General features: G+C 43.8%; 1 protein-coding gene across 1 annotated transcript in view; it reads left to right on the top strand.

Annotated features, from left to right (window-relative positions):
• Window positions 1–6079: 6079 nt before the first annotated feature.
• lta4h (leukotriene A4 hydrolase) overlaps window positions 6080–20751 on the top strand; it is a 74333-nt gene continuing 59661 nt past the window's right edge. The window contains exons 1-2 of the mRNA XM_072562397.1: window positions 6080–6279; window positions 19665–19795. Coding sequence (XP_072418498.1) covers window positions 6121–6279; window positions 19665–19795 — 290 coding nt within the window. The 5' untranslated portion in view covers window positions 6080–6120. The remainder of the gene's footprint in view (window positions 6280–19664; window positions 19796–20751) is intronic.

Raw genomic sequence — 20751 nt, 5'->3', positions numbered from 1 at the left:
ATTTTAAGTATTAGTGAGACTTAATACATTACAGTATTGGCACACTTTATAAAACAACTGATAAATATATTACCTGTTATCATCATGTGGATGGAAGGTACAAGTCATTCCGCAGACCTGCTACTAATATAAATGCCAACAAATTTCAGATCACGAATGGATCAAACCCCTCGGTGTATATCCCAAAGCAGGACCAGGCGAAAAATTTATCCATTCCAAAGCAAGGTGCATACTGACTCTGGCTACAGGCATTGGGTCTCTCTTTCTTTATTTTACCTACATGTGGGTGTTGCTGGCTCACTACTATTTATTGCTTGTTGCTAGTTGCCTTAAGGATGTGAAGGTGTCTTCTTAAACCGCTGCAGTCCAAGCGCTATAGGTTGACCTGCAATGCCCTCAAGGGAGAGAATTCCAGGTTTTGACTCAGGAATGGTGATATATTTCCAAGTCAGAACAGTGTGTGTCTTGGAATGGGAACCTGTAGGTGAACGTCTTCTGCCACCCTTGTCCTTCCAAATGGAAGTGGATTAGATTAGATTAGATTACTTACAGTGTGGAAACAGGCCCTTCGGCCTAACAAGTCCACACCGACCCGCCGAAGCGCAACCCACCCATACCCCTACATTTACCCCTTAGCTAACACTATGGGCAATTTAGCATGGCCAATTCACCTGGCCTGCACATTTTTGGACTGTGGGAGGAAACCGGAGCACCCGGAGGAAACCCACGCAGACACAGGGAGAATGTGCAAACTCCACACAGTCAGTCACCTGAGGTTATGGTTATGAGTTTGGAAGATGCTGTCTAAGCTTCTTTGGTGAAATTCTGACTGCACCTTGTAGATAGTACACACTGCTATTATTGAGCATTGGTGGTGGTGGAGGGAGTGGATGGTTATGGATGTGGTGTCAATCAAGCACGTTGTTTTGTCCTGGATGGTGTGAACTTTTTGAGTGTTGCTGGAGCTACATCCATCCAGGCAAGTGGGGAATATTCCTGATGAAGGGCTTTTGCCCGAAACGTCGATTTCGCTGCTCGTTGGATGCTGCCTGAACTGCTGTGCTCTTCCAGCACCACTAATCCAATATTCCATCACACACCTGTGATCAGGCTTTAGAGAGTCAGGTGGTGAGTATTCTCTGCAGCAATCCTAGCCTCTGACCTGCTTTTGTAGCCACTGTGCTTTTTGGCTAATCCAGTTCCATTTCAGGCCAATGCTAATCCCTAGGATAAAGTTAAAAATCACACAACACCAGTGGAATATGATCATAGGGCTCAGACGTTAAAGCAAAAGAACAATATATAATTGAACAATTATTTATGACACTATAATCTTTTGCTATAAATTCTGTGTCTTATGATCCTACTCGACTACCTACCTGACGAAGGAGCAGCGCACCAAAAGCTTGTACTTTCAAGCAAACGTGTTGGACTGTAACTTGGTGTTGTGTGATTTTTAAACTTTGTCCATCCCAATCCAACAGCAGCATCTTCACATAATCCCTAGGACGTTAACAGTGGGTGATTCAGTGATGGTGATACCACTGAATTTCAAAGTGCGGCAGTTAGACTTTCTGTTGGTGGAGATGACCATTGCCCGTCACTTAAAAAGCAGGAGACAGATGACAAAACCTGAACATGAATTTCCAAAAGGGGAAAAGTGAAGAGAGCCAGGGAATCACAGCTTAAAATTATGCAATTTAAAAAAAAAGACATTGGATGCTGATGAAGGCTCTAACGGGCAAATTGTAATTATAATCTAAATTCCAGTGAGGAAATATTTATGTTTGTACACACCTACCAACATTTGAAGAAAAGGATATGGACAATTCTTTATGTCAGTTGAGAAAAGAGTGAAATAAATGAAGTGGTCAAATGAAAACTGAACATTTCTCAGGCAATGCGAGTGGATGGGTCCACCATATGAATTAGAGAATCTCTACTGTGAGGAAAGAGGCTATTCGGACATCAAGTCTGCACCAACCTCCCAAAGAGGAACCGACCCAGACCCAGACCCAGACCTATCCCTGTACTTAGCATGGCTAACCCATCTAGCCTGCACATCCCAGGACACTCCAGGGCATTTTTAGCAAGGCAAATCCACCTAACCTGTACATCTTTGAACTGTGGGAGGAAACTGGAACACCTAGCAGAAACCCACACAAACTTGGGGAGACTGGTATGACTCTATGACCACATTGACAGTCACCTGAGGCTGGAATCAAATCTGTGTCTCTGGTGCTGAGAAGCAGCAATGCGAATCATTGACTCACCATGAATATTAAAATTTACAAATCACACCCATAGGAGGTTTCTATGAATAATGATACCATAATCAAGGCTATTCCAGCTGCATAGAAGTTGGATCCTGAGGTATACATGCAAACGTTCAGAAAATTAAAAATGCAGTCTGTGCAAACCTATATTAAACTTGAAAGAGTAAAGCAATTTAATTTTAACAGATGGATTTGGCATAAGGTCATGTATAAAATTCTTAGTGAAACAATTCTACTGGAAGAATTTAAAGTCTTTTTTAGTAGGATCTTGGGTTGAAGACCAGAATCATAGAGATGCACAACACAGAAACAGACCATTCGGTCCAAATCATTCATGCCAACCAGATATCCTAAATTAATCTTGTCCAATTTGCCATAATTTGACCCATAACCCCCATACCCTTCCTATTCATGCATGCATCCAGATGTCTGTATCATGCTGTAACTGTACCAGTCTTCTACACTTCCTCTGGCAGCTCAATCCATACACCGACCACCTTTTGCGTGAGAAAGTTGCTTCTTCGGTCCCCTTTAAATCTTGTCTCTCTTACCTTAAACCTATGACTGCTGGTTTTGGACTCCTCTATCCTGGGAAAAAGACCCTGGCTGTTCACCCTATCCTCTCATGATTTTATAAACCTCTATAATGTCACCCCTCAGCATCTTTTACTCCAGGGAAAACGGCCCCAGGCTATTCAGCATCTCCCTAGAATTCAAATCCCTCAACCTTGGCAACATCGTTGTAAATTTTTTATGAACCCTTTCAAGCTTCACAATATCTTTGCTATAGCAGGGAGACCAGAATTGAATGCACTATTCCAAAGGTGTTCTAATCAATGTCCTGTACAGCCGCAACATGACCATCCAACTCTTACATTCAATGCACTGACAAATAAGGGCAAGCATACCAAACACCTTATTCACTACCCTGTCTAACTGTGACTCCATCTTCAAGGAATTATGAGCATGCATCCCAAGGTCTCTTTGTTCTGCAATACTTCTCAGGACCCTACCATTAAGTGCCTACATCATGCCCTGATTTGCCTTACCAAAAAGCAACACCTCATGTTCATCTAAATTAAATTCCATCTGTCACTCCTCAGCCCATCAGATCAAGGTCCCGTTGTACTCTGAGACAACCTTCTTCGCTGTCCACTACACCATGAATTTTGTTGTAAACTGCAAACTTACTTACCATTCCTCCTGTATTCACATCCAAATCTTTTAAATAAGTGATGAAAAGCAGTGGCGCAGCACCGATCCTTCCAGTCAGCTGCTGGTCACAGGCTTCCAATCTGAAAAACAACCCTCAACCTCCACCCTCTGTCCTCCATCTTCAAATCAATTTTGTATCCAAATGCCTAGCTTTCCCTAGATTCCATGTGATCTAACTGTGCTAATCAGTCTGTCCTGCAGAACCTTATCCAGAGCCTTGCTGAACTCTATAAAGACAAAGTCCGCCACTGTCTTCGTCATCTTCTTTGTCACTTCTTCAAAAATCTCAATCAAGTTAGTGAGACATAATTTCCACACACAAAGCCATGCTATCCTTAATCAGTTCTTGCCTTTTCAAATACATGTAAATCCTGTCCGTCAGAATCCCCTCCAACAACTTACCCACCACTGATGTCAGGCTCACTCATCTGTAGTTTCCTGGCTTTCCCTCACCACCTTTTTTAAATAAAGGCACATTAGCCACCCTCCCGTCTTCCTGCACCTCATCCATAGCTTTCAATGACACAAATTTCACTCAGCAAGGGGCCCATCAATCACTTTCCTAGCTTCCCACAAAGTTCTTGGACCTGATTAGGTTCCGGGGATTCATCCACCTTGGTAGCATTCAGAGAGATGCATGAATGTCTGATGATTATGAGCGAATTCATAAAACGAAACTTTTTTCCCCATCATCCCAATAAACTTGAGAGGATGAGAGAGTGAAAGGAAGACAAGTATTCCTCAGGAGGGGCAAGCTGAAAATGCTCCAAGATCCTGTCTTCAGATCAGAAAGGTAGGTGCCTGAGGGTGAAGAAAAGAAATCAAAGGCTAATGTCTTTCCATTGTAATAAAGTTGGATACACCTTCTTTCAGAATGCTGCAAGTTGTGAAGCAATCATGGATTTGTTAATTATTGGGATTCATAAGTGTTTTTTTGTCAAAAGGAAAGATACCCCATCTTCTTGAAACTATTTAGCTAAACTCATAACTATAGCAAGAGGCACAGAAGCTGTTCAAACCTTGACCTTTCAGCCAAAGGAATTTCCCATTAGTCACGTCTACCTTTGTGAAAATTTCACTCAGATAACTTTGGTAAATTTTCATCAACTGAGAACATTGAATGAATTTCTCTTGGTGCCACCTTACTAGTTTAATTCAGGTCTATAGAAATCTAAATAGTATAGCTAGGTTTATGAAATGGAACTGTGTCATAGTGCTCTTTTGGCTTTATGACAAGCAAAACAACTCACATTCTTATCATTGAAATTCAAGTTACATTCATTGGTGTGGTATGTTCCCAGGCATGAAAAGATAAAGAAGTTTTGTATCCTTTCTTAATGGCAGATGATGGAATTTCAAATCAATTTAAAAATATCTGAAATAAGAATATAATAAGACCAAAAGACATAGGAGTGGAAGTAAGGCCATACGGCCCATCGAGTCCACTCCACCATTTAATCATGGCTGATGGGGATTTCAACTCCACTGACCTGCATTCTCCCCGTAGCCCTTAATTCCTTGTGACATAATAATGATCATGCAATCGTTGAAAACCTCATCTGGTTAACTAATCTCCTTTAAGGAAATAAATCTGCCACCCTTACCTGGTTTGTCCGATATGTGACTCCAGACACACTGCAATGTAGTTGACTCTTAACTGCCCTCTGTATAATTAGGGATGGGCAATAAATGCTGACTTGACCAGTGACACCCATATCAGATGAATGAATAAACACATTATAAGGGTTTTTGATAGAACAGCCGGTGTGAAACCGTTTCTTTTAGTCTATAATCCCTTTCTGTGCCCATGACTTCACACACCATTCCCTCACTAAATAGCCACTCACCCTGTAGGTATATGGCTTGGTGGGAGCGACCACGGTTGCGGTCAGGGGAACGAGATAAACAGCAAGGGTGTCACCGCCCTGTGCGTACAGATACGGGATGTGTGGTGCTCTGTGGTTGCAAGAGGAGGTCACGTGGAGACTGTTTCGCACGCAAGAGGAAGTCACCTGGACACTGTTTCGTGGGCAGGAGGTCACATGGGGTCAGGCATCTGGGAAGGTGAGAAGGTGGAGAATGGAGTCAGATCAACAGCCAATCAGAAGACAATCCCACCTCAGTGATTGCATGACGTTTTGTACTGTATAAAAGACTAGGTCGGGGCAGGATAGGGGTCGGACTTCGTGAACTGACACATTTTGCTGTTTGGCAGGGACGGGAAGTCCTAGACCCAGAGCTCTGTATATTTTATCCACTTACTGCTAAAATAAACTAAGAGTTTGAGACCGAATATCTTCTCCTATTGCTTCATTGAAAAGAACACGCTGGACTCAGCTCACACATAGAGGAAAGTAAGCTGGTAGATTGAGCCAAAGTCCAACAACCCCCAAACCATTAAACTAGCGCCATTGGTCAGGCCCGTCACATGCTGTGAGCGTCCCCACCACGTGCTGGGCATTGAGCGGGTGATGCAGTGCATCCTGGGAAGGTGTCAGTATTGAACAATCAGGAGCCAAGTGCTGTTAACGCAACCGTCCGGCCCGGCGCCTGCGCCTGCGCACTCTGGTCTGCCGGCTGGGCGCCTACGCTTGCGCAGTGCTGCCGCCGGTTCGCTCGAAGGGAGAGTATGGCTGCTGAGGTGATGGACAGCAGCTCGTGGACGTCGGTGACGGACTTCACCACCCGGCACCTGTCGCTCAACCTGACGGTGGACTTCCAGAGCTGCCGCATTGCCGCTTCGGCCGCGCTCACGGTGGAAGCTCTGCGCGATGGGTTGTCGGCTCTGGTAAGTTTCGGCGGCGGGGACCGCGTTTCCCCGACTATAGAGAGAGATGGAGACTGGGGTCAGGGGTCTAGGGTCAGGGGTCTAGGGTCTAGGGTCAGGGGAGCAAGGCAGTGACACCAGGAGGGCATCCGGAGGGATTTGTGGCGGGGGAAGGAGTTCAAGATATTTGAGAGTGAGGGCGGGGAACCAAGGGGTGTCCATGACTGAGGCTGGGGTGGTATTTGAGTGGGGGTGGGGTATTTGTGACATTTGGGCTATTTGTGTTACGCTGGATTAGTGGTGCTGGAAGAGCACAGCAGTTCAGGCAGCATCCAACGAGCAGCGAAATCGACGTTTCGGGCAAAAGCCCTTCATCAGGAATAAAGGCAGAGAGCCTGAAGTGTGGAGAAATAAACTAGAGGAGGGTGGGGGTGGGGGTGGGGAGAAAGTAGCATAGAGTACAATGGGTGAGTGGGGGAGGAGATGAAGGTGATAGGTCAGGGAGGAGAGGGTGGAGTGGATAGGTGGAAAAGGAGATAGGCAGGTAGGACAAGTCCGGACAAGTCAAGACAAGCCTGACCACCCTGGCCGACCCATTGTCTCAGCATGCTCCTGCCCCACTGAACTCATCTCTACCTACCTCGACACTGTCCTATTCCCCCCTAGTCCAGGAGCTCCCCACGTATGTTCGAGACACCACCCACGCCCTCCACCTCCTCCAAGACTTCCGTTTCCCTGGTCCCCAATGCCTCATCTTCACCATGGATATCCAATCCCACTACACCTCCATCCGCCATGACCAGGGCCTCCAAGCCCTCCGTTTATTCCTCTCCAGACGTCCCCAACAGTACCCTTCCACTGACACTCTCATTCGTTTGGCCGAACTGGTCCTCACCCTTAACAATTTCACCTTTGAATCCTCCCACTTCCTCCAGACCAAAGGAGTAGCCATGGGCACACGTATGGGCCCCAGCTATGCCTGTCTCTTTGTTGGCTATGTAGAGCAGTTGATCTTCCTTAATTACACCGGCACCACTCCCCACCTCTTCCTCCGCTACATTGATGACTGCATTGGCGCCACCTCGTGCTCCCGTGAGGAGGTTGAGCAATTCATCAACTTCACCAACACATTCCACCCTGACCTTAAATTTACCTGGACCATCTTTGACACCTCGCTCCCCTTCCTGGACCTCTCTATCTCCATTAGTGACGACCGACTTGACACTGACATTTTTTACAAACCCACTGACTCCCACAGCTACCTGGATTACACCTCTTCCCACTCTATCTCTTGCAAAAATGCCATCCCGTATTCCCAATTTCTCCGCCTCCGCCGTATCTGCTCCCAGGAGGACCAGTTCCACAATAGAACACACCAGATGGCCTCCTTCTTTAGAGACTGCAATTTCCCTTCCCACGTGGTTAAAGATGCCCTCCAACGCATCTCGTCCACATCCCGCACCTCTGCCCTCAAACCCCACCCCTCCAACCGTAACAAGGACAGAACGCCCCTGGTGCTCACCTTCCACCCTACAAACCTTCGCGTAAACCAAATCATCCGCCGACATTTCCGCCACCTCCAAAAAGACCCCACCACCAGGGATATATTTCCCTCCCCACCCCTTTCCGCCTTCTGCAAAGACCGTTCCCTCCGTGACTACCTGGTCAGGTCCACACCCCCCTACGACCCACCCTCCCATTCTGGCACTTTCCCCTTCCACCGCAGGAACTGTAAAACCTGTGCCCACACCTCCTCCCTCACCTCTATCCAAGGCCCTAAAGGGGCCTTCCACATCCATCAAAGTTTTACCTGCACATCCACTAATATCACTTATTGTATCCGTTGCTCCCGATGTGGTCTCCTCTACATTGGGGCAACTGGGCGCCTCTTAGCAGAGCGCTTTAGGGAACATCTCCGAGACACCCGCACCAATCAACCAAACCGCCCCGTGGCCCAACATTTCAACTCCCCCTCCCACTCTGCCGAGGACATGGAGGTCCTGGGCCTCCTTCGCCGCCGCTCCTTCACCACCAGACGCCTGGAGGAAGAACGCCTCATCTTCCGCCTCGGAACACTTCAACCCCAGGGCATCAATGTGGACTTCAACAGCTTCCTCATTTCCCCTTCCCCCACCTCATCCTAGTTTCAAAATTCCAGCTCAGCACTGTCTCCTTGACTTGTCCGGACTTGTCGAACCTGCCTATTTCCTTTTCCACCTATCCACTCCATCCTCTCCTCCTTGACCTATCACCTTCATCCCATCCCCCACTCACCCATTGTACTCTATGCTACTCTCTCCCCACCCCCACTCTCCTCTAGCTTATCTCTCCACGCTTCAGGCTCACTGCCTTTATTCCTGATGAAGGGCTTTTGCCCGAAACGTCGATTTCGCTGCTCTTTGGATGCTGCCTGAACTGCCGTGCTCTTCCAGCACCACTAATCCAGTATTTGCTTTCCAGCATCTGCAGTCATTGTTTTTACCTATTTGTGTTACGCTGTCTATCCACTGGCATGGATAGTGAAAGCAGTTGATTTGGTACTATGATGCCTAATGAGTTTACCTTTTTTGCAATGAGTAAAAATGGAATTAAAGGCCAGTTGAATGTTTATCAAAGTAAAACTTGAGTGGGCTGTCATACGTAGAATATAAACAACAGCCTCACATGGTCAAAATCCTGTCCTCCGGTCCCAATATCTAGATTAGAGTGGTGCTGGAAAAGCAGCATCCCAGGGGCAGGAAAATTGACGTTTCGGGCAAAAGCCCTTCATCAGGGATGAAGCCTAGAGTCCTCACCTTTGCCCAGTCCCACTATCGGGACAGACCTAGCTCTGAGGTGCTTGTACCTCTTGGAACTGAGCAGCAATGGGAGTCATCAACATTGACTCTGGATTCCCATTAAACTCAGAGCATCAAGTCAAACATGAGTAGCGGTACCTCTTGCTATGAACTGGAATAGAATGGGTGGTGATGGCATTTTAACAATCCAAAATTCCAAAATAATGTGTGCGCAAATGGGTCCAAATCAAACCATGGCAGATAGTGAAATTTGTTTTCAAACAAGGCTCTTATACCACAGTGGTAGCAAATCTACCTCTGTGCCAAACTGTCCAGCTTCACGACCTTTTGCTCCAAAGGTATCAATAACATGTCTGTACAAGTAGATTAAAATGTGAATCTGGGTGCCACTTGGAAGCACTGAAGATGGAGTGGGCATATAACATACTTAATTGTCCATGACCAAAAGTGGCTTGGTAGTGATACTTCTGTCAGGCAAGACACATGGTAACCCAACACAATGTGTGCTGGATTATGAGATAAAATGTTTTACCTAGTTTTACTGATCTACCTGTTGCAGAGGCATCTGTTCAAGACAGTAATGGATGGAATGAGCACTGAACAGTTCTGCCTGAGATGACCTCCTCAGTGTAAAATCAGGATTTCTCCATTGTGTTATGGGACAGTATCACCATGCTAAAATGGAGTAGATTCAAATCAAGTCCAATGTTGCCATCAAGCTAAATGTCTAATGGTAGTCATTGAAGGGTGTTCCTCCTGTCATACTCCTGTACACCCTAAAACCGGGGGCTAACCTAATGTAGAAACAACACGGTGCTACCAACATGAGGTGTCTCCAGGATGTTCCCTATGTATCGCTATCCTCTGATGGCAGAACCTAAAGAGTGCAAATACTAAACCTCAAGTTGATGGTCCATCTTGTCCTCCTGAGAGCCTCAACATCTCTCAACCCAAGTTTCAGTCAATTTGATTCACTCACTTATAAAGAAATGACTGCAATAGATACAGCAAAGAGATGCTGGGTCAAGCTAACAGGCTGATTATGGAGCTGATGAAAGGGAATCTAGAAATTACTTTTATCAATGTGAGCTACACCAATACATCTCATCAACACACATGACTAAAGTGAAAAATTGCCCAGGTGTGGCCTGTTTGCTGAGAGCATGATAAATTCAAACCTGCCAATGACTGCCCCATCAGTCGGTTCTTGATCATCCACAAAAGTAATGGAAGATGTCAACAGTTTGGATCCATGAACCCCTTTGAGTATGCAGTAAAATTCAAGCCCTGAGGTAGGAGTGAAATGCAGCCCCTATTTACAGTGCAGTATACTACTTGCTTTGATATAGCACTTAACATAGAAAAACATTTCAAGGTGCTTCCCAATAACGTTGTCAAACAAAATGTAATGCTGAAATACATAGGTATTAGAAAAGATGATCAAAGCTTAGCTTGGGGAGACCAAATTGAAATGGTTTAAACAGAATGTGACGGCTAAGTGTATGTCATAGAGTCTTAGAGATGTACAGCATGGAAACAGACCCTTCGGTCCAAGCCGACCAGATATCTCAACCCAATCTTGTCCCACCTGCCAGCACCTGGCCCATATCCCTCCATACCCATCCAAATGCCTCTTAAATGTTGCAATTGTACCAGCCTTCACCAGTTCCTCTGGCAGCTCATTCCATACATGTACCACCCTCTGTGTGAAAACGTTGCCCCGTAGGTCTTTTTTATATCTTTCCCCTCTCACCCTAAACCTATGCCCTCTAGTTCTGGACCCTTCTCCCTTTCTCCACCCCCAGGAAAAGAGTTTGTCTATTTATCCTATCCATGCCCCTCATAGTTTTGTAAACCTCCGGTCCAGGCAAAACAGGCTTGTTCGGAATCTCCCTGTAGCCTAAATCCTCCAGCCCAGGCAACGTCCTTGTAAATCTTTTCTGAATCCTTTCAAGTTTCACAACATCTTTCCAATAGGAAGGAGACCAGAATTGCACGCAGTATACCAACAATGGCCTAACAAATGTCCTGTGCAGCCGCAACATGACCTCCCAACTCCTGTACTCAATACTCTGACCAATAAATGAGAACATGCCAAATGCTGCCTTCACTATCCTATCTACCTGCAACTCCACTTTCAAGGAGCTATGAACCTGCACTCCAAGGTCTTTTTGTTCAGCAACACTCCCTAGGACCTTACCATTAAGTGTATAAGTCCTGCTAAGATTTGCTTTCCCAAAATGCAGCACCTCGCATTTATCTAAATTAAATTCCCTCTGCCATTTCTCAGCCCTTGGCCCATCTGATCAAGATCCTGTTGTAATCTGAGATAACCTTCTTCGCTGTCCACTGCACCTCCATCTGCAAATTTACTAACTGTACCTCTTATGCTCACATCCAAATCATTTATATAAATGACAAAAAGTAGAGGACCCAACACCGATCCTTGTCGCACTCCACTGGTCACAGGCCTCCAGTCTGAAAAACAACCCTCCATCACCACCCTCTGTCACCACCTTTGAGCCAGTTCTTTATCCAACTAGCTAGTTCTCCCTGTATTCCGTGAGATTAACCTTGCTGACCAGTCTCCCAGAAGTATGTGCCCAAGAAATATGAAAACACTTGATCTTTAACACTTCTGCAGTTTTATGCAATCATACAATTGCTAAATTTAAGTTGCAGAGTCAGAGGTATGCAGAAACAGGCCCTTTGGTCCAACTTGTCCATGCTAAATAGATATGCTAAATTAATCTAGGCCTACTTGCCTGCATTTGGCCCATATCTTTCTCCACCCTTCTTATTCATATAGCTATCTAGCTGCCTTTTAAATGTTATGATTTGGAGATGCTGGAGTTGGATTGGGGTGGACAAGGTCAAAAACCAAAAGACACCAGGTTATAGTCCAATGGGTTTATCTGAAGTTGCAAGCGTTTCTGCTTCCTCGGGCCATGTCTGAGGAATGACTGGAGCTCCAAGAGCTTGCAATTTTAAATAAACCAGTTGGACTAAACTTTGGTGTTGTTTGATGTTTGACGCTTCAAATGTTGTAATTGTACAAGTTTCTATCACTCCATCTGGCAGCTCATTCCATACACTACATTTTATGTGAAAACATTGACCCTTAGGTCCCTTTTTTTAAATCTTTCCCCTCTTTCCTCAAACCTATCCTGTTCAGGTTGTAAGTTTGCTCATTGAGCTGGTGGGTTTGTTCTCAGACGTTTTGTCACCCATGTTAGGTAACATAATCATTGAGCCTCTGGTGAAGCGTTGGTCTTCTGTCCTGCTTTCTGTGTGCCTTGGTCTGTTAGAGGTGGGTGATATCATTTCTGATTCTTTTTCTCAAAGGTTGGCAAATGGGGTCCAAATCAATGTGTTTATTGATGGAGTTCTGGTTTGAATGCCAGGCTTCTAGGAATTCCCATGTGTGTCTCTGTTTAGTCTGTCCTAGGATGGATGTGTTGTCCCAGTTGAAATAGTGTCCTCCTTCATCTGTGTGTAAGGATACTAGTGATAGTGGGTCATGTCTTTGGCTACTTGGTGTTCGTGTATCCTGGTAGCTAGTTTCCTTCCTATCTATCCGATTATATTTATTACAGACCTTGCAGGGTATTTTGTAAATGACATTTGTTTTGCAGGTTGTTGGTACAGGGTCCTTTAGGTTCATCAGCCGCTGTTTTAGTGTGTTGGTAGACTGGCATCATGGCAACCCACAAAAGGGTCGAGTAATCTGGTAGTCATCTCCAAACTGTCTTTTGATGTAAGGTAGTGTGGATAGAGTCTCTGGGCGTTTTGTGTCGTCATGTTTGGGTTTGTTGTTTAAGGGTTGGTGATCTATATGTGTCACATTCTTGAATATTCTGTATTGGTATTTTTCTTCAGTTGCTTGCAGTATCCAGGAACTACAATGTATTGTGGCCTGTTTAAATAATGTCCTAATGCAGCTCCATTTGTGGGTGTTGGGATGATTGCTTCTGTAGTTAAGAATCTGGTCTGTGTGTTGCTTTTCTGTAGACGCTGGACTGCAGTTCTCTGGGTCATTCCACTGTGATATCTAGGAAGGGGAGTCTGTTATTGTTCTCTTTCTCTTCTGTGAAATTTATGCCAGCAAGGATGATGTTGGTGATCTTGTCGGTTTCCTCTAATTTGTTACATTTTGTGATGACAAATATGTCATCCACGTAGCGAATCCAAAGTTTGGGTTGGATTGTGGGGAGGGTAGTTCTTTAGAGTCTCTGCATTACTGCTTCTGCTAAGAATTCTGATATTATGATCCTGTAAGTGTTCCATTGATTCGATTATAGGTTTTGTCATTTGTCATTTCAATGACCAGACCTACAAACAAATTGATGGAACACCCATGGGATCACCAATATTAGAATTCTTAGCAGAAGCAATAATGCAAAGACTCAAATGAACCGCTCTCCCCGTGATCCAACCCAAACTTTGGGTTTGCTGCATAGATGATCAAAAAACAGAACCAATTAGGGGAAACCTACAATACCATCAACAACAACCTTTCTGGCATAAAAATTTCTCAGAGAATGAGAACAACAACAGACTCCTCTTCCTAGATGTCACACTGACCAGGTACTTAACTACAGAAGCAATCATCCCAACACCCACAAACATTTGCATCAGGACATTATTAAAACAGGGCATAACATGCTGCAGCACTCAAACTCCTAGCAGCAGAAGGAAAATACCTATACAGCGTATTCAAGAACAACAGGTACCTGATAAACCCAGTTCACCAATTCTTAAACAGCAAACCCAATCAAGCTGACACAATGTGCCCAGAAACTCTAGCCACATTACCATACATCAAATACATCTCTGAAATGACTTAGACTACTTTGACCCCTTGGCATTATGGTAGCCCATAAACCTTACCAAAATGTTAAAACAGTTGCTGATTAACCTAAAGGACCCTGTAATCAACAACCAGCAAAACAAATGTCATTTACAAAATACCCTGCAAGAATTGCAACAAATACTATATTAGACAGACAGGTAGGAAACTAGCTACCAGAATACACAAACACCAACTAGCCTCCAAACGACATGACCAACTATCACTAGTATACATAGATGTAGGAAGACACCACTTCGACTGGGACAACACATCCATCTTGGGACAGGCTAAACAGTCAGGCACAGGAATTCCTAGAGGTGTGACATTAAACCGGAACTCCATCAATAAATACATCGATTTGGACCCCATTTATCAACCTGAGAAAAAAACCAGAAATGGTATCCCCCATCTTTTAACAGACCAAGACACACATATTGAAAGTGAGACAGAACGCCAGCATTCACCAGAGCCTCATTGATGATATTACCAAGCATGGTGATGAAATGTCTGAGAACAAACCCACCAGCTCAGCAAGCAAGCTTACAACCTGAACTGTGAGGTCATGAATAAGGTTTCAAGGTTGCAGGAGTGTACCAGCAGGCAGGAAGGTGGTTTGAAGTGTGTCTACTTCAAAACAAGGAGCATCCGGAATGAGGTGTGTGAACTTGCAGCATGGGTTGGTACCTGGGACTTCGATGTTGTGGCCACTTCGAAGACATTGATAAAGCAGGGACAAGGAATAGTTGCTGCTGGTTCCGGGGTCGAGATCTTCCAGTAAGATCAGGGAAGGTGGTAAGAGGGATAGGTGTAGCATTGTTAGTCAAGGACACTATTACGGTGGCAGAAAAGATGCTTCATCAGGATTCGTCCACTGAGGTTGGATTGGATTGGATTGGATTGGATTACTTTGTGGAAACAGGCCCTTCGGCCCAACAAGTCCACACCGACCCGCCGAAGCGCGACCCGCCGAAGCGCAACCCACCCAGACTCATTCCCCTACACCTAACACTACGGGCAATTTAGCATAGCCAATTCACATAACCTGCACATTTTTGGACTGTGGGAGGAAACTGGAGCACCCGGAGGAAACCCACGCAGACACTGGGAGAACGTGCAAACTCCACACAGAGGCGGTAATTGAACCTGGGTCTCTGGTGCTGTGAGGCAGCAGTGCTAACCACATGCCACCGTGCCGCCCCAATATGGGCGGAGGTTAGAAACAGGAACAGAGAGGTCACCCTGTTGGGACTTTTCTATAGGCCTGAGAATAGTTCCAGAGATGTAGAGGAAAAGATTACAATGATTCTGGATAGGAGGGATAGTAATAGGGTAGTTGTTATGGGGGACTTTAACTTTCCAAATATTGGCTGGAAACACTATAGTTCGTGTACTTTTAGATGGGTCAGTTTTTGTCCAATATGTGCAGGAAGGCTTCCTGACATAGTATGTAGAGGGGCCACGTTGGATTTGGTGCGGGGGTTTTGGAGGTAGGTGAGCACTTTGATAGTGACCACAATTGGTTCAGTTTACTTTAGTGATAGAAAAGGATAGATATATATTACAGGGCAAGAGTTATAGCTGGGGGAAAGGCAATTATGATGCGATTAGGCGAGATTTAGGATGCATAGGATGGGGAAGGAAACTGATGGGCATGGGCACAATTGAAATATGGAGTTTGTTCAAGGAACAGCTACTATGTGTCCTTGATAAGTATGTACCTGTCAGGCAAGGAGGAAATGGTCAAACAAGGGTACCATGGTTAACTAAAGAAGTTGAATCTCTTATCAAGAGGAATAAGGAGGCTTATATAAAAGATGAGACGTGAAGGCTCAATTAGGGTACTTGAGAGTTACAAATTAGCCAGGAAGGACCTAAAAGAGAGCGAAGAGGAGCCAGGAGGGGGACATGAAAAGTCATTGGCAGGTAGAATCAAGGAATACACTTAAAGATACCTATACGTATGTCAGGCATAAAACTAGGGTAAGATTAGAGCCAGTCAAGGACAGTAATGGGAGGTTGTGCATGGAGTCCGAAGAGATAAATTAATGTCTTTCTTCAGTATTCACATAGGAGAAAGACAACGTTATTGAAGAGAATACTGAGATACAGGCCATTAGACCAGACAGGATTGAGGTTCATAAGGAGGAGGTGTTAGCAATTCTGGATAGTGTGAAAATAGATAAGTTCCCTGAGCCAGATGGAATTTATCCTAGGATTCTCTGGGAAGCGTAGGGAGGAAATTGCGGAGCCTTTGTCTTAGATCTTTGTTATCATTGTCTACAGGAATAGTGCCAGAAGACTAGAGGATAGCAAATGTTGTCCCCTTGTTCAAGAAGGGGAGGAGAGGTGACCCTGGTAATTATAGACCTGTGAGTCTTGCTTCTATTGTTTAGAAAAGATTATAAGAGAGGATTTATAATAATCTAGAAAGGAATAAGTTGACTAGGGATAGTCAACATGGTTTTGTGAAAGGTAGGACGTTATTGAATTCTTTGAGGAGGTGACTAAACAGGTGGATGAGTGTAAAGCGAGTGATGTGATGTATATGGGTTTTGGTGAAACATTTGACAAAGTTTCCCCATGGTAGGTTATTGTGCAAAATGCAGAGGCATGGGATTGAGAGTGATTTAGATCAGAAATTGGCTAGCTGTAAGAAGACAGAGGGTGCTGGTTGATGAGAAATGTTCATCCTGGAGTTCATTTACTAGTGGTGTACCACAAGGATCTGTTTTGGGGCCACAGCTGCTTTTCATTTTTAGAAATCACCTGGATGGGGGCGTAGAAGGAGGGTTAGCAAAGTTGCGGATGACACTAACGTCGGTGGAGTCATGGCCGGTGCAGAAGAATGTTGCCAGTTACAGAGCGACATAGGTAAGCTGCAGAGCTGGACTAAGAGGTGACAAATGCAGTTTAATGCGGAAAAGTGTGAAATGATTCACTTTGGAAGGATTAACAGGAATATAGAGTACTGGGCTAATGTTAAGATTCTTGGTAGTATAGATGAGCAGAAGAGATCTGTGTCCACGTGCATAGATCCCTGAAATTTGCCACCCTGGTTGATAGGGTTGTTAAGAAGGCATACGGTGTGTTGGCTTTTTATTGGTAAAAGGATTGAGCTTTGGAGCCATGAGATCATGTTGCAGCTGTACAAAATTCTGTGGTCACGCTTGAAGTATTGTGTACAGGTCTGGTTGTCACTTTATCAGAAGGATGTGGAAGTTTTGGAAAGGATGTAGAGGAGATTTACTAGCACGTTGCCTGGTATGGAGGAAAGGCCTTACGAGGAAAGGCTGACGAACTTTTCGTTGGAGAGAAGTAGTTTAAGAGGTGACTTCGTAGAGGCATACAAGATGATCAGAGGGTTAGATAGGGTGGACAATAAGAGCCTTTTTCCTTGGTGATGGCTAGCACAAAGGGACATAGCTTTAAATTAAGGGGTGATAGATATAGGACAGATGTCACAGGTAGTTTCTTTACTCAGAGTAGTAAGGGTATGGAATGCCTGCCTGTAACAACAGTGGATTTGCCAATATTAAGAGCATTTCAAAGGTTATTTAGTAAACACGTGATTGAATAGTCATGGTGAGGTTGCCTTTAGATTGTTGCACAGACCTGTGAAACCATAGAGAGCTGAAGGGCCTGTAATGCGCTGTTATGTTCAACGTTCAACCTGAGCTACAAATCTTCTCAAAAATTGGACTCCCCTACTCTGGGGAAAAGATCTTGACCAGTCACCCATCTGTGATCGTCATGACTTTATAAACTTCTATAACATAACCCTTCTGCCTCCACTCCAGGGAAAATATCCCTAGCCTAATCAGCCTCTTCTCTACAGCTCAAACCCTCACCCTGGTGACATCTTTGTAAATCATTTCTAAGCCCTTACAAGTTTCACACATCTTTCCTATAGCAGGGAGGCCAGAATTGAATACAGTATTCCAAAACTAGCTTAACCAATGTCCTGCACAGTCACAACATGTGATCTCAACTCATATTCACTGCACTGACCAATAAAGGTAAGTGTACCAAGTGCCTCCTTCACTAACCTGTCTACCTGTAACTCCACTTCCAAGGAACTATAAACCTGCACTCCAAGGTCTCTTTGTTCAGCAACACTCCCTAGAACTTTACCATTAAGTGCATAAGTCCTGCACTGATTTACCCGACCAAAATGTAGCACCTCATTTATCTACATTAAATTTCATCACCCCATTTCACCACCTGACCAAGGTTCTATTGTACTCTGAAATAACCACTTTCGTTGTCCACCACACCACCAATTTTTGTGTCAAATGCAAACCTACTCACCATAACTCCTATATTTGCATTCAAATCATTACCTGTGTATAAATGACAATCTGGAAGCTCGATAGTGAATTTGGAATAGGATTGTAGGTGAACGCTTACTAAATTAAGTAGTCTTACACTTTGAAAATATCATAGTAGGTGACTGAACTCAGGATCAAGATTTAGACATTATTCATTTGAGAACAATTTTTTTGATGGATTAAAACAGATACATTTCTGATTCTTGTGATTGGTCACCCTGATTTTGAATCTGGTTACACGTGGTGTTCCTCCATCTGAATGGAATACTGTGAATGGCTGTAGCAATATTGAGCCATGAAAGTCATTTGAGCTACTTTGGCAAATCCATTCCTGTACAGAACCTTGGTATGTGGACTTGGATACATCATGGTAATTACATACAAATGTTGCTGATGTGGAACTTTGTTTTTAACAACTGTATAATTACACTATCTGTGCAATTTATTATCCCTTATGCTGCTCCTGATAAGCTGTTGCTGTTGAAACACTGCCATTGCTGAGTTGACTTAATTTATTTCTAAAAGTTACCACGTGTTGCTACCATTGCTCTCTTTTCCAATTTTCACTTCCCTTCTAAAGGCAGAGGCTCCTGCTGCAATTTCTTTTCAGTATAAGGTGTGTATATATAGATTTGTGCTTATGTGAAATTGAATTATAATTAATTCTGTCTAAAAGGGTTTGTAGGTTTAAGATAGCAAACAAAGCAAATCTCATATTTAAACATTTAGTTTCAAATTCAGGGTTTTCAGTTTTTAAAATTCATTCGCAAGACGCAGATGTCACTGGCCAAGTTAGTATTTATTACCTGCCTCTACCCAGCGGGCAGGTGAGAGTCATCTGCATTACTGTGGATTTGGAGTCGCATGTAGGCCAGACCAGGTAAGAAGGGCAGATTTCCTTCCCTGAAAGGACATTAATGAACTAGATAGGTTTTCCAGTGATCAGCAGCCGTTTCACTGTCATCATTAGACTATTAATCCTAGATTTTTTAAAACTTAAATTCAGTTTCCACCATCTGCTGTGGTGTGACTTGAATCTGGGTCCCCAGAAATTTACCAGAGTCTCTGGATTAATAGATTCTGGATTAGTGGTGCTGGAAGAGCACAGCAGTTCAGGCAGCATCCAAGTAGCTTCGAAATCGACGTTTCGGGCAAAAGCCCTTCGCTTTTGCCCGAAACGTCGATTTCGAAGCTACTTGGATGCTGCCTGAACTGCTGTGCTCTTCCAGCACCACTAATCCAGAATCTGGTTTCCAGCATCTGCAGTCATTGTTTTTACCTCTCTGGATTAATAATCTATTTATAATATCACTAGCAATCACTTCCTCTAATGAAGTTACGACCATACTTTCTGCTTTTACAATTTAATATATCTGCTTCACTATAATGCTGATACCTAACTGTGAACTTTGCACTTTTTATTTACAGATCTTGGATACAAGGGACCTTAAAATACTCCAGACTACAGTCAATGGACAGGAAGTCAAGTTTGCACTTGGAAATAAGCACTCTTATAAAGGAACACCCTTGACAATTTCTCTTCCGTATAAGTTACTGCGGTATGAAGCTGAAACTTAGTAAATTTTTTTGCTTCATTTAATCATCCAGTAATTGGTATCAAATCTTGTTACTTAAATGCTCACTAATTTCCCATGGAGGTGCTCATGGGAGTCAAATTTTCAGATGAGGCAAGATCAAGAGTGGAATGATTGGACCAGGATTATTGGATTTACTCAGTTTTTTGAAGATGTGGAATATGTCCTTATGTTTATACATTTCTGTAGAGACTCCATGAGTGTGTTCACAATGAAAACTGCATATAGAAAAGCTGCACCCTAACTACACCCTCTTGCTGTGATGCAACATCCTCTTAGACCAGAATTTTTGTTAACAGACTGGAATGATGACATTTTTACTCTTTCACTCAAGTTGATTTTTAAATTTTATTGGTTGGCCATTCCTTTTGTGATTCTGTTCGCACTTAGATTTGTAATTTATACATTAAATGGCATGTTTACACATCTAGTTTTAACCTTTTCCCTCCCTGCCCCAGTTTCTTTTCACTAAATTCACAATGAGCTGGTCTATGTTGCTTGTCCTGTCCTTATTGATACAAAATTGAGACAGTTCCCAGCCTCTTTCACCTAATTTCCTGTGATATAAGAGCTGGACAAAACATTCAAGAAATGTATTTTCACATAGTCAGTTCCATGGGTGGTAACTTGTGTCTAGTACTTTTCTAATAACTTAACTTATCTTTCACTTTTGAATATGAATGGCAAATTTTGGTGAACAATTGAGCTGAAAACTAGATACTTAAATCAACTCTACTTCTTGAAATAATTCCACAGAGGCTGGAATCCTATCACAAAGTCATCCTTTATTTACATGTGCATAATACTTGACTGGGGTCTGGCTTCCTCCGAGCCAGCTACAAGAGTGACCAGATCCTTTGACATGCCGGTTTATATTTTTCTTGCAATTAAGAAAACCAAAATAAAATCAAAACAAAGTC

Source organism: Chiloscyllium punctatum, chromosome 44 (genome assembly GCF_047496795.1).
Source record: "Chiloscyllium punctatum isolate Juve2018m chromosome 44, sChiPun1.3, whole genome shotgun sequence".
Lineage (NCBI taxonomy): Eukaryota > Metazoa > Chordata > Chondrichthyes > Orectolobiformes > Hemiscylliidae > Chiloscyllium > Chiloscyllium punctatum.
The sequence above is the reverse complement of the archived record's forward strand: the minus strand, read 5'-3'. Positions and strand labels throughout refer to the sequence as shown.